The sequence below is a fragment of the Lissotriton helveticus genome, chromosome 10 (genome assembly GCF_964261635.1).
Source record: "Lissotriton helveticus chromosome 10, aLisHel1.1, whole genome shotgun sequence".
NCBI classification, from domain to species: domain Eukaryota; kingdom Metazoa; phylum Chordata; class Amphibia; order Caudata; family Salamandridae; genus Lissotriton; species Lissotriton helveticus.
This window is the reverse complement of record NC_136071.1, coordinates 60723827-60737965: the sequence shown is the minus strand read 5'-3', so window position 1 is coordinate 60737965 and position 14139 is coordinate 60723827. Positions and strand designations below refer to the sequence as shown.

At 47.0% G+C, this 14139-nt stretch overlaps 1 protein-coding gene across 1 annotated transcript in view; it reads right to left on the bottom strand.

The window, feature by feature from the left end:
- Positions 1-14139, bottom strand: part of LOC144783893 (extracellular calcium-sensing receptor-like) — a 149992-nt gene that overhangs the window by 23413 nt on the left and 112440 nt on the right. Inside the window, exon 4 of the mRNA XM_078662635.1 lies at positions 13754-13981. Coding sequence (XP_078518761.1) covers positions 13754-13981 — 228 coding nt within the window. The remainder of the gene's footprint in view (positions 1-13753; positions 13982-14139) is intronic.

Genomic DNA, 14139 nt, shown 5'->3' with positions numbered 1-14139 from the left:
TGGCATTTATAGAGCGCGCTACTCACCCAGAGGGTGTCAAGGCGCTAGGGGGGGGAGGTGGGGGGCCGCTACTGCTCGAACAGCCAGGTCTTGAGCTTCTTCCTGAAGGAGAGGTGATCTTGGGTCATGCAGAGGTCGGTAGGGAGGGTGTTCCAGGTCTTGGCGGCCAGGTAGGAGAAGGACCTTCCTCCTGTTGTCGCTCTTCGGATGCGGGGGACGGCGGCGAAGGCGTGGTTGGTCGATCGGAGGTGGCGTTTGGGAACGTAGAAGTTGAGGCGGTTGTTGAGGTAGCTCGGGCCTTGGTCATGTAGGGCTTTGTGTGCGTGGGTGAGGAGACGGAAGGTGATTCTTTTGTTGACGGGAAGCCAGTGCAGGTCTCTCAGGTGTCCGGAGATGTGGCTGCGTCGGGGGATGTCGAGGATGAGTCTGGCTGAGGCGTTCTGGATCCGCTGGAGTCTTTTCTGGAGCTTGGCGGTGGTTCCGGCATAGAGGGCGTTGCCGTAGTCCAGTCGGCTGGTGACGAGGGCCTGGGTGACCGTCTTCCTGGTCTCGGTGGGGATCCACCGGAAAATCTTTCGTAGCATGCGCAGGATGTTGAAACAGGACGCGGAGACGGCGTTGACTTGTCTGGTCATGGAGAGGGAGGAGTCCAGGATGAAGCCCAGGTTGCGTGCGTGGTCTGTCGGTTTGGGTGCGGTGCCCAAGGCGGGGGGCCACCAGGAGTCGTCCCAGGCGGAGGGCGAGGAGCCCAGGATGAGGACTTCCGTCTTGTCTGAGTTCAGTTTCAGGCGGCTGGTCGACATCCACTCGGCTACATCTTTCATCCCTTCGTGGAGGTTGGTTCTGGCGGCGGCGGGGTCGTTGGTCAGGGAGAGGATCAGCTGGGTGTCGTCGGCGTAGGAGATGATGTTGAGGTTGTGCTGGCGTGCGATGGCCGCCAGGGGGCTCATGTAGACGTTGAAGAGGGTGGGGCTGAGCGAGGAGCCCTGAGGAACGCCGCAGATGACTTCCGTGGCTGCCTATCTGAACGGTGGTAGGCGGACTCTCTGTGTCCTTCCAGCGAGGAAGGAGATGATCCAATCCAGTGCCTTCTCCTGGATTCCGATGTCGCTGAGGCGCTGCACTAGGGTGCGGTGGCAAACAGTGTCGAACGCCGCGGAGAGGTCTAGGAGGATGAGGGCCGCTGTTTCACCGTTGTCCAGCAGGGCTCGGATGTCATCGGTGGCTCGGAAGCCTGACTGTGAGGGGTCGAGGGATCCATTCGTCTCGAGGAAGGCGGCCAGCTGCTTGTTGACGGTCTTCTCGATGACTTTGGCTGGGAACGGGAGGAGCGAGATGGGGCGGTAATTCTTGAGTTCAGTGGGGTCCGCTGTTGGTTTCTTTAGTAGTGCGCTGAGTTCGGCGTGCTTCCAGCTCTCAGGGAAGGTGGCTGTGTCGAAGGAGGTGTTGATGATGTCCCGCAGGTGGGGTGCGATGATGGCGTCGGCCTTGTTGAAGACGTGGTGGGGGCAGGGGTCGGTCGGAGATCCGGAGTGGATAGAGTTCATCGTGCAGATGGTGTCTTCTGTGTTGATCTGGGTCCAGGCGCTGAGGGTGGCGGTGGGTGGCGTTGGTGCGGTCGTGGGGAGCGTTGTTAGTGGGCTGAAGCTGTTGTGTATGTCAGCGATCTTGTTGTGGAAGTAGGAGGCGAGGGAGATGCAGAGGTCTTGCGAAGGGGTGATGTCGTTGTTTCCGGCGTTGGGGTTGGAGAGCTCTTTCACGATGTTGAAGAGTTCCTTGCAGTTGTGTGCATTGTTGTCCAATCGGTCCTTGAATGCTGTTTTCTTGGTGGCGTGGATCAGTTGATGGTGCTTAACCAGAGATTTCACAAAAATGAAATGCACTGTTAATAATTGAAAGGATGGGAAACTGAACCATTGACTCACAGCTCGTGAGCTGTTAAGCCACAACAAGGCACCAACCTCTTTACAGGCCATTCATATACCTTTCATACGTGTGACACATACAAAACCATTCACACTGCCAGCGTGGGTCAGGCACATTACAACACTCACACCAGCAGACAGCGCCATTCAAGGGCCCATCACTTTCATACTCCGACATTCCTGAAACAGCAACCACACCAGCTCACGGATTGTGTGGAGTGGTGTTTGGCTAGCAGTGTGTGTAGTGACCAGCAGCAAGTCAATACTCACACACCACCAATCTAGCCACATCCTCCACCACTCCAACTCTAGGAACACTTGCCTGTTCCACTACAACAAGGCTGCCTATTACAGACTCCTGAAACTTAGCAAAGGTCATCTTTGACACAGGACAACAATCCTTGAATACAACAAAAGCATTAATGGTTGCCAAGTGAAAAAAGATGGATAGCCAACTTCTTATACCAAATGTAAGCCTTACGAAGAGCAGTGTAAGGTTCCAACCTCTGGTTTACTCTATGAACACTACCCATGTGCCTATTATAGTCTAAAATGCACACAGGTTTGCACGCTTCAGCACCATGACCCCAAACAGTCACAAGATAAGTGCTTTCATCATGGATGGTAGTCAGCATGTAGACATCTCTCCTGTCTGAAAACTTGAAAGCTAGAAGATCCTCGACAATGCAAAGCACTGCACTGTCCCCGCACAAGCTTTTGACAAACAAGTTATTTTGGGAAACCTTTACAGTTAGAGAGGATTATGCCACAAGCAACAGTGTCCACTTTTGGCCAATTGCCTGAACAACTGCACACCAGTGTAGAAGTTATCTACATATAAATGGTGACCTTTGTTAAAAAGTCCTCTACCATGTTCCCACACAATTTTCTCAGTCACTCCAAAAGTGGACAGACAACCAGGAGAGTTAATCCTGGATTCCTTGCCTGTGTACACACTGAAATTAGAGACATATCCAGTCCTACTGTCACACAGCATATACATCTTAATTCCAAAGCATTCCCTCTTACTAGGAATGTATTGCCTAAATACCAAGTGACCCTTGAACAAGACCAAAGACTCATCAACTGCTATTTCTTTCCCTGGAGCATAGATCTCAGAAAATCGATCTACAAAGTGATCAATGACAGGCCAAATCTTAAAAAGATGGTCACAATCAGGGTGATCTCGTGGCAATGCTAAAGTATTATCGACAAAATGCAGCATCCGAAGAAGAAGCAAATACCTATCACTACACATGACTGTCGGAAATATAGCTGTTGCGGTCAAGGGACTAGTAGACCAATATGAAGACATTAATGGCTTCCTTAGCAAGCCCATCTAAAAAGTTAAACCCAAGAACTTCTTCATCTCTTCCAGATTCATGGTAGCCCACTGGGTAGCTCTAGAGTGGGGCCTAAGGCTGGCAATGTTGTCCCTCAAAAAGTGTTCGGCATACAAATTAGTGTGCTCGACAATCTCTGCCAAAAATACATTGTCCATAAACAACTGAAAAAAATGTATCTGCAAAAAGATTTCAGTATTCACTCTACACCCGGACACACCAGTAAAGTCTGACAAAGCCGGCTGCACCATGCCTCTTGCTGCACTATTGGCACATCAATGTCCTCTTCTAAAACAGGCACTTCATCCGTACTAAGAGTAACTTCATCCGCACTGAGAGTAGCGTCATCATCTGATGATTCCATGTGGAGAGAAAACTCACTGCCTGAATTTTCCACTTCCTCCTCTGCCTCAGATGCAGAGTCAGTCTCTGAACCAAGGTCAGCGGAAGTCTCAAAAAGCATACCAACAACCTGCTGAGCAATAATTCTGCGGCTAGCCATTATCCTTACTAAGAAAGGAGACAGCACAACAAGTCAACAACAACCAACACTTTGCAAAATAAGTAAGTAAAAAAAATGTGTGGCTTTATCACAAAGATCTAAATACTCAAAAACTATACGATTCACTTGCAAGAGACAGCTCTATACTCTGTCGAGACACAGCAAAAACCAACAATATTCCACTAGAAAGATAAAAACAAAACCATTACTCACAAGACAACAAAATGCACATCAAGCACAAATGCAAAAAGTTTTTGACACTCAAAAAATAGAAGCCAAACATACTGCTATTATTATACCTTTTTACAAAAAACACATTCATGCAGAGAAATTAAACTCATTTACATTGTACAAAAAAAATTCTCTTACCAAACACATGCAACTACACAAACAGCAGAACCACCAGTAAAAAAAACAGAACCTGGAGCAGTTTAAAGAGCAAAAGCCTTGAACTAGAACAAAAAGGGAGCAATAAAGCAATACAATTGCAATTCACAAGAAATAAAACAATTAACATTTTAACACGCTATGTCACTACCCAAATAGTCAATCTGCCAGATGGGCCTTCAAATAAGGCTGAGAAAAATGGGGGATGATCTTGCTCAAGGGATGGGGTGAAGTTGTCTGCCAGGCCGATCTGTCTCCCAGGTGGGGCAGAAAACAGCAGACAGAAATGTGCCCCGTTTGCAAAAGAAATAAATCCCTGGTGCATAGTGGGGTTTTCTGCCTCCCGCCTAGGACAGAAAGGCCAAAAAAAGGGGCAGACATGTCCCCCCCCCCGAGGGGCAGAAAAAACATTAACCAAATGTTACCCCCTTGGAAGCAAGTGTGAGAAGTTGGCCTGGTATATGATGCTCACTAGTTCTAGTGATCACCTTGTACCATGCCAAGCAACCCTTATGATGATTGGTTGTAAGTCAACCTTAAAAGACCAGCTATCCTAGTAGCGTGGACAAGGCAGTCTTAGGCTAAACTCTGTAAAGGCATGTGAAGCAAGCTGTTTTACCATACACAATCCCCTTGAATACCAAATGAAAGGACACCACACAGATATATATTGAATATATATATATATTTATTTACTACAAAATCCTCTATACTCTTTATGAGCACAGAAGCAAATGAGTTAAAACAAAACACAGTTTAAATATACAAAACTTGCACAATATGGATGAGCCCTAGGGGCCACCTAAACCATATACTAAAATAGTGGTATAAGAACCACCATTAGGAAAGGAAAGAGGCCTAGGGCCTGGGGAATCACTGGAGCTGTTCGGGACTAGCAGTGATGAAGTCGGGAAAGGCCCGCGGGACTCGGGTGCAGCGCTTAAAGCGCACGCATGCACCAATGCAATGTCAATGGTGTGTAAAAGTTACAAAGTTAGTGTTTAAGGAACCTTCCGATGGACCTACAAGGATAAAACTTTAGACACAGGCACTAGAGGTGTGTACCAGTGTGGGAACACCGGCGTTGCTGAGTTACCTCACCCACAGGAAGCGGGTGCACAGGTGCGAAGTAGTGTCGGGTTTCGTCACGCAGGTCGATGGTACTTGGAGCTGAAGATGCTGCAGGCGGGTCGTCGAGGAGAGTTCCGGTGGATCCAAGGGTGGATCTGAAGAGTTGAAGACCTGAAAGCAGAGGGGACAATGTTCAAAGTCACTAGCCAGTGACTACCATGGAACCAGGATGGAACCAGGCAATGTCGGGTGCAAACAGGTGAAGAAGTGAAGATTGTCTCTGCAGCCACGTGGACACGAAGAGGTCAAGGACGTCCAGGCGTTGGTCACAAGCCGTCCCACAAAGGCTCTCGCTGATGGCGGTGTCGGCAACTTGATTGCAGCAAACAGGCCTTGGCTAAAGCTAGCCACGCAGGAATCAATGCAAGCTTCTCACTCGGACCAGCAAGGTCAGAGCGGGTGCTCCTTTTCAGGTGAGCAAGGGCCAGTCTGGATCAACCAGACCAGCGGTGTAAGTTGTAGTTTTCGTTGCCAAGATGGCCGCTAGCCACGTGGCAAGTGGCCGGGATGGCGCGTTGAGTGGCGAAGTGCAAAAGGGCCCCACGCTGATCGTGGAGATGCCGGGGGGCTGATCTACGGTGCAAACGCTGCTCGGTGTTGGGGCTTCTCAAACCCCAAAGCACAGCACGAGGGTGCCTCGGGTGCTGCGCAGTCAGGTTTTCGGGGGTCTTCCAAGAGGTCCGGTCCCACGTCTCTCGGTGCCTCCACGGGTCTCTTCTTTTCAGGGAATGTGGATCGGGCTGTGAGATGTCTGGGAATCCAGGTCTTGTCGGGCTCTGGGCTCGGGCTCCAGCGAGAGGCGGCGGCAAAGCAGACGTCGAGTTGCTGTTTGGTGCCTGTATTAACAAGGTGGTCACTCCTTGGCCACAAGGGAGATTCTCTTCAGTCTTCTGTGCAGCAGAATGTCGAAGTCCAGTTTTCTTCTTAGTTTCAAGTCGAATTCAGGATGATCTGAAGTCTTGGGACACAGCTCCTACTCTTATTCCAAATCTGGGGGCCGGATCACCTACTAGGTCCCTCCTCTGGGTAGGAACCAGGAAGGGTGGTCGTTACACCCCCTTTCCTTTGTGCAGCTTCGCGCCAAGACTGGGGCTGGAGAGCCCCAGTACCGGTTTGAAGTGGCAAATGCACAGGGACACCTTGTGTGCCCCAGGCATGTCTGATTCTATTCAGCCCTGTCCTACCCAATACACAATATCCTGTCTGGGGTGGTGCTAGCACCTCCCAAGGCAGGAAACCCTTTGTCTAGGCCGCCCTCGCTGGAAGGACTCCCAGCAGCAGGAGGTCAGACTTGTGTCTGTGGTGGCAGCATCCATTTTGTGATGCTGAGGCTCTGTTTAACTTTAACCGGGGTTCAGGTTCGGTACATGTCGTGCCCCTCTAGAAGGGTGGAATGCTACCCCCGTCGCCAGAACTGGCGAGGGGGTAGTATTCCAATTTGTATGACACCTTAATGGACATGTTATGATAAAGCCAAATCAAAGATAGCATTTAACCGCGAGGTTCATAATGCACTTAAGAGTATATGGTATGGCAGTATCATGGAACAGCTAAAGGACGTGGTTCCAAAAGCTTCAGACAGGCTCAGCTCATGCTAGAGCACCATCTCACATATTTCCAAGCACTCTGCCTCCAGGATTGATGAGGCCTTCCATAGGAGTGGCTGATAGGAACATATGTGCCCATTTTAAGTTAGATATAGGCATACTATACCTGAGCAAGAGGTGATTACACCAACTTGCCCCAGCTGAGTGATCAGCCAGTTGTGTCAAATATGGAGGCCAGGCCAGGGGTGGCACAATACGTGCTTCAGCCCCTGGTAAGCCTTGGAAGCACTTATGCCCTGGGTACCTGGGTACTCTGTTACAGGGGCCAATAAGGTGAACCAGTTCCAGTTTCGTAATGCACCTAAAGTGCATTGGCATTAATTTAGAGAGAGAACAGCAGGCTGTGGGTCTGATTAGCAGGCCCACAGCCACATTAAGTCGAAAACCAGTGAAGGAAAAAGCAAAAATTTGGGGTGACCATAGGATAGCAGACCCTACTCTCCTACAGCAAGCATGTCGCTTCCATTACACACAAAATCCCTGGTGCCTAGTGTGTTTTCTGCTCCCCCCCCGGGGGCAGAACGATCAAATAATCGGGCCGATCTGCCCCAGGCGGGGCAGAATACAAATTAAAAAAAATAAGCCCCCTGGAAGCGACTCTTGCCCAAGGTGTTGCTTCCATTTTTTTTTAAATCCTTGACTGTGCGCAATTGTGCAACAGGAATGCCCTGCATTTAGACATCAGGGGAGAGGAAAAACTCTTTCCTCTCCCCCGAAGCTTCAATACATCCCAATTCCCCCTCCCCATCCCCACCGTAGCAAGAAAACTTACCTCGCTCCTTCTGGACTCCTGGAAGCAAATGGATTCCAGCGCGTCCAGGGCTTCCTGATGAAGCAGGCGCGTGATGTGCGTGCTGACCCCATGGGATTGGCTGGGGGGGGTTGGGGTGGCAGCGGAAACTCTTCCGCTGCCATCCCCCTTTGTGGGGGCTAGATGGGCTGCCCATGGAGGGAGGGCCAGTGCTGCCCCCATGGGTTTGTGCCATGACTAGCGCTTCCGTCATGAGCATACACCCACTGTTGCAAATGACGGAACCGCTCCATCATGAGCATGGAAAAGGTTAAAAACAAGAAGGCACGGAGGATCAAAAAAATGATTTTAATCTGACCTAAAGTAAGCTTGGTATGGTTGAATCTAAGATAAATAGCACCATCAACTCTGAAGAACTGTGAAAAAGAAAGTTTATGAGAGCTCTTAAATAGAAACTGGTAAGAAGCAACTTAAAAATGCAAGTTGTGCTTGAAATCTGCTAGCCCAACTATAGAGATTAAGCAGGCCGTAGATTCAAACCCTTTAAAGACCCTACTGCCTCAATCAATACAACTGGTTAATCACATAACCATGTTATTTACTTGAACAATTACCCACCTCTCTGCCACTCTCTACGATGGGAAGATTCCATTGGTTCTAATCCCATTTATGCCAGCCAATAGACACATTGCTCTCATGTTCTTAAAACCCTGTTTCATTCAGCAATAGTAACACAGTCATTACAAGGCACACTTGCACTATTACATCTGCACACTCAGTAGTGCAACTTGCCTCATGTCAGGCATGACCAATGTATACAGTATTGACAAATGCAGACACTTTTACACCTTTTATTTGCATTTAACTAAATTATTACTTGCACATCAACAGTTACCAAATGCGGACCAAGCCAGAATTCAACAATCAAGCATCAACACATTGTTGGTCACCTCACAATATTATATGCACCTCATGCAATTCCTAGCAAACAGGCAGATTGAGAAGGCTGAAGGGAGCAGATGTCACAACATCACAAATGACATTGCTTCAACCATTTGACAGCAGTTCTGTTTCTTCAGAACAGTTCACAGCATCATCACTCTCATCCCAGTAATCTACATTTATCGAAAGGAAAAGCTTTATAAGTGATACTATGCAATTGCAAGTAAGAACATCAAAAACAACATGAACATAATGCTTGCAATAATCAGAGCTACTGGCAATTACTCTGCCTCATATTTCATACATATAATTCCATTGTCTTTTTCTCACTCTACAGATAGGGACCAGCCATATAAAAACGTAGTCCTGGACTTACCAGAAAACAACACACAGATACATTACTTGCCCCTGCCATGAAACACAAATGACTCCAGGCAAGTTGCAGCTTTTTTGGGTCTCATCAGTGAAATGTGGATTGTATCTCATCACACAGTTAGATACCAAGCCGACAACTGGGCATACCCATGGTCATTTTATGGATACTAAGGGTCCAGTTTAGGGGTAGATGAGGGCTATAGTTGGTCCCAGTCTTTAGTGGTGGGGATTAAAAAATGGCCGACTGTAATGTGTCTGAGAAAACGTACCAGTTATTGTGATTATTTCAACTTGTTTTTCTCACTGCCCCCCTAATAGCCTTAAGTAAATAATTGATATTAGAATATTGGAATGTTGGGATCTCCATTGAAAACAATGGAGTGCTCTGGGCTTATAATGGCTGGTATAAGCCTGGAGCTCCAACATTCCAATGTTTCTCTGTTCACTGCTCTGGCTGTGAACAAAGGCTTCAGGGAGCCTGAGGGGATTCCAATCCCCTCACGCTTCCAAAAGGCTTTGTTTTTGTTGTTAGAACATTCTGTCCTCTAGTGGCAGAATGTTCTAATAGCCTTATAGCCCTTCGTAGTCGGGCTATACCGCTATTAAAGTCCCTCTCCCTTGTTAAAGGCCCTCGCCTTCGGCTCGGGGCCTTTAACGCTGGAGAGGGCCTTTAATAGCCGGTATAGCCCTCTACGGCGGGCTATAAGGCTATATTAAATCACATATTTAATAATAAGCACTTGCTTATGTTTTTCCTTCTTGTCTTCTTCCATTCCTTGCTTCATTTCTTCCTTCCTTCTCTCCTTCTATCCTAGTTTCTCGTTGGATCCATGGCATTACTTATCATGCACTTGGAAGGGATTTTTCTCTTCAGTTTTAAGAGGAGTTGGGGACAGAGAGGAGAGCTAGTTGGATTCCTGCTGCTTGTAAGGTAATGCTTATTTGTTGTCCTTCTTTAAATCATCTATGTAATCTCTTCCTTGGATGCAGTGCAGCTCTGGGTTGCAAATATAAATAAACACTGACAAAGCAAAAAGGTCTGTGGTTGGCTAGCTTCTTATTGAAATGGCCAATGCATGCTTTTTAAAAATGTTTTTAGTAAATTGGTATTACAAAATCATTTTTTTTAAAAAGGTGCCCTTGTGTGCACTTGAGTGCGACACACAGTTAAATGTATTTAAATACTTCTGAGGTGAAGTTTCACAGAAACATGCGCATTGGTGGAAATATGAGCATGCAGCTAGCAAACACAGAAGAATACATTGTCCTAGCACTGTCTGGATATCTGGGTAAGGTCTTGAGAAGACAATATTTTCTATATCCGAGGAGTGAAGACAAGGAGGAAGATGGCAAAAGCAGAGAATACATTCTGAAAGTGGCTGTTATTCCCAAGTAGTAGTATCATTTATGTTCAGCAGCCTTTTTAAATGCAAATTTGTTAGTTTATATAATACATTATTTATTTGGGAAAAGAATGGGAATAAAACTTTTTGCAAAAAATGTGCCACACTAGCAGGGCAGATGTGGTGCAGCCTAGTAGACTGGAGGCGTATCTGGTCCTTGCAGGGAAAATACATAGAAAATAAACATGTAAATAAATAAGAATAGTCCCAGGACACTCAAGGTGGTTATTGTTGGGGCAGAAATGAAGGTAGCCAATGGCTCACCAATTGCAACATGCTCTATGCTGTGCAGAAGGAAAGCGTGAAAGGCACACAAAAAGGCAAATAAATGAAGAGAGCTAGCTGAAACCTCCTAAATGCTTTGACTAACACAGGGCCTAAAAATATTCTTCACATGCTTTGTAATACAGAGAGTGGGCTGTTAAATTATGTGGTGGATAGGTTGCAGCAGCAGAGTCTGCTAAGGTTCAGCTGTCTGGCACCAAGTAGTTCTACCATCTCAGTCTTGGGTGCGGAACTTCATGTCGCTGTAAATGGTACCAAAAACTGCTGGGGTCTAGAAGAACAGAGTGAGCCAAAGGCACTGTTGTTATGGATGTTTGTTTTGCATTTTCAAAATCTTTTATGGCTATAAAGAGAGTTAAACTCATTGGCACTCCTATGGGAGCCTTAGAAAGGCAGCGCCTTGGGACCGCTATAGCATGTTCCTGCAAGGCATGGACTGTGAAGTCTACGCCATTTTGGAACTGGGGGTGTATGCACACAGGGGGCACACATGTGCACCCTGCATGCACCAACATTCATGGGGCAAGGAGGACCCTGTAGGGCCCTCTTTGTTTCCTGACCACCAGCAGTTGCATGGAGTAAGAACTTCCATGCGAATGCTGGCAGTCAAGAAACTCGTAATATGCATGGTGGTGCTGCAGGGTCACTATCCGCATATCGTGAGGCCACGCCACCATCAGGGAATACGGTTTCCTGGCAGTGGCAGCAGTCGAATGGTGATCCGACTGCCAAAGTTGAAAGAGGGAGTCAGACTGACTGTGCAGCAGTGGCTGGACTGCCACACCACTGTGAGTTTGGCGGTCCAGGGACTGCCATTCTCATAATTATTGCAAAAAACACAGTTGATGGACAGAATGTAGAACAATGTCATACATTCATCCCAGTACAAGGATCTGGGCCTAAATCCATCGTTTTTTTGCACTCCACACCACCCTGGGTTAGACACTGGCTATATGCAAATCAGCTCTGACCCTGTGCCTCATGGGAACAGTCCAGTCCGAACTACCAAGATATGTCCTTCCCAGACCGGAATCAAGCATCCAAGGACCGGTTTCTGGCTATCAGCCTTCATCAGCCTGGATAGCTTGACTCCAGTGGTGTGGAGAGCATGGTACTCACGTCTGAGCATACCCAGCCCACTCGGGGTGAAAATTGCAAAAAACACAGTTGATGGACAGAATGTAGAACAATGTCATACATTCATCCCAGTACAAGGATCTGGGCCTAAATCCATCGTTTTTTTGCACTCCCCACCACCCTGGGTTAGACACTGGCTATATGCAAATCAGATCTGACCCTGTGCCTCATGGGAACAGTCCAGTCCGAACTTCCAAGCCATGTCTTTCCCAGACCGGAATCAAGCATCCAAGGACCGGTTTCTGGCTATCAGCCTTCATCAGCCTGGATAGCTTGACTCCAGTGGTGTGGAGAGCATGGGACTCACGTCTGAGCATACCCAGCCCATTCGGGGTGAAAATTGCAAAAAACACAGTTGATGGACAGAATGAAGAACAAAGTCATACATTCATCCCAGTACAAGGATCTGGGCCTAAATCCATCGTTTTTTTGCACTCCACACCACCCTGGGTTGTCCATCAACTGTGTTTTTTGCAATTTCCCCCCCGAGTGGGCTGGGTATGCTCAGACGTGAGTCCCAGGCTCTCCACACCACTGGAGTCAAGCTATCCAGGCTGATAGCCAGAAACCGGTCCTTGGATGCTTGATTCCGGTCTGGGAAAGACATGGCTTGGTAGTTCGGACTGGACTGTTCCCATGAGGCACAGGGTCAGAGCTGATTTGCATATAGCCAGTGTCTAACCCAGGGTGGTGTGGAGTGCAAAAAAACGATGGATTTAGGCTCAGATCCTTGTACTGGGGTGAATGTATGACATTGTTCTACATTCTGTCCATCAACTGTGTTTTTTGCAATTTTCACCCCGAGTGGGCTGGGTATGGTCAGACGTAAGTCCCAGGCTCTCCACACCACTGGAGTCAAGCTATCCAGGCTGATGAAGGCTGATAGCCAGAAACCGGTCCTTGGATGCTTGATTCTGGTCTGGGAAAGACATGGCTTGGTAGTTCGGACTGGACTGTTCCCATGAGGCACAGGGTCAGAGCTGATTTGCATATAGCCAGTGTCTAACCCAGGGTGGTGTGGAGTGCAAAAAAACGATGGATTTAGGCCCAGATTCTTGTACTGGGGTGAATGTATGACATTGTTCTACATTCTGTCCATCAACTGTGTTTTTTTACAATTCTCATAATTATGCCCTAAGTGTGGAACCTTCTGCACATTTTTAGTGCTGGCTCGTGGGAGGTCGTTTCCGTAGAAGCCATCTTTGAGAGGGCCAAAATCTTCAAGACCCAAACTTTAGGATGGCAGCTTTTTTAAACTCTACACAGGATGTTCACCAGAGTGCCAATGAGTGTGTACGGTTCTACCACAAGAAGGGTGCGCAGACACCAACTTTCTGGAAACGTTACTGAATTGATCGTTGAGAAGATGTCGCTGGATATAATTCATCTTAATGTTAACCCTTAAATGTGCCAGAACATTTGTTAGACAGTTCAACTCCCAATGGCAGGCTAGGTTGTTGCCCTTTGGGTAAAATGTTGCATTTCGACCTTGGTCTATCATCATAGACACATGGAAACACACGGATGGATGTTTGATTTTTTTCACATAAACTTTCAATGGTTAACATTGACCTAAGTCCTTACAGTGACAATACTTATACACTTCTTTAAATTTTTAACTGTTCAACATTTTGTGTGTTTTTAATTAATGTATATTCACTATTTCCAGAAACTTGCTTGGGACCACAGTGCCTTTATTTTATTATGTACAATGTTTTTAAGTTGTTAGTCCTGCACCCACCATGAGTAAATCTCTGTCTCTCCTTGCTTTGTAAAGTGCGAGCTACAGATAATTTGCCCATCTTTGTTTCCAACTCCCCTTCAGGACAGGTGAGGAATACTTGCTACTTGGTAATAAATGATTAGTCTTTACATTTAGGAGCAACTGTTGTTTTTCCAGAAATGCCTTCTGCAAATGTGTTGAAAGTGTTGTTTTTCTGTAAAGTTAATCAACATGGTTCTCACCTGAGACCATTTTCCACCCCATATGCTGACATTCTTGTTAATGACCAGTCGTAGGTGGTTGGGAGCACTGACGTCGTAGGTCCCCAATGTCACAAAGCTTCTGGTTTCATTGGATGTAATGTGCCAATACAACAAATCAAGGAATGAGCGGAAATCTCCAGATGCATCAAAATATAACCCGCTGCCAGCCGAACTCTGTGTTCGTGCATTCTTCACATAATGCAAAATCTGCAAGCAAACAATATTTTGGGACTTCAAAAGGGATGTAGAAGAATGTTGGAAGGACATTCATTATGCTGTTTGGAATCTGTAATGAAATTTTGAGGCCAAAGATATCTTATAGAGAGAGAAAGATTTAAGAACACAGTACTCTACTGTAGGTAAGC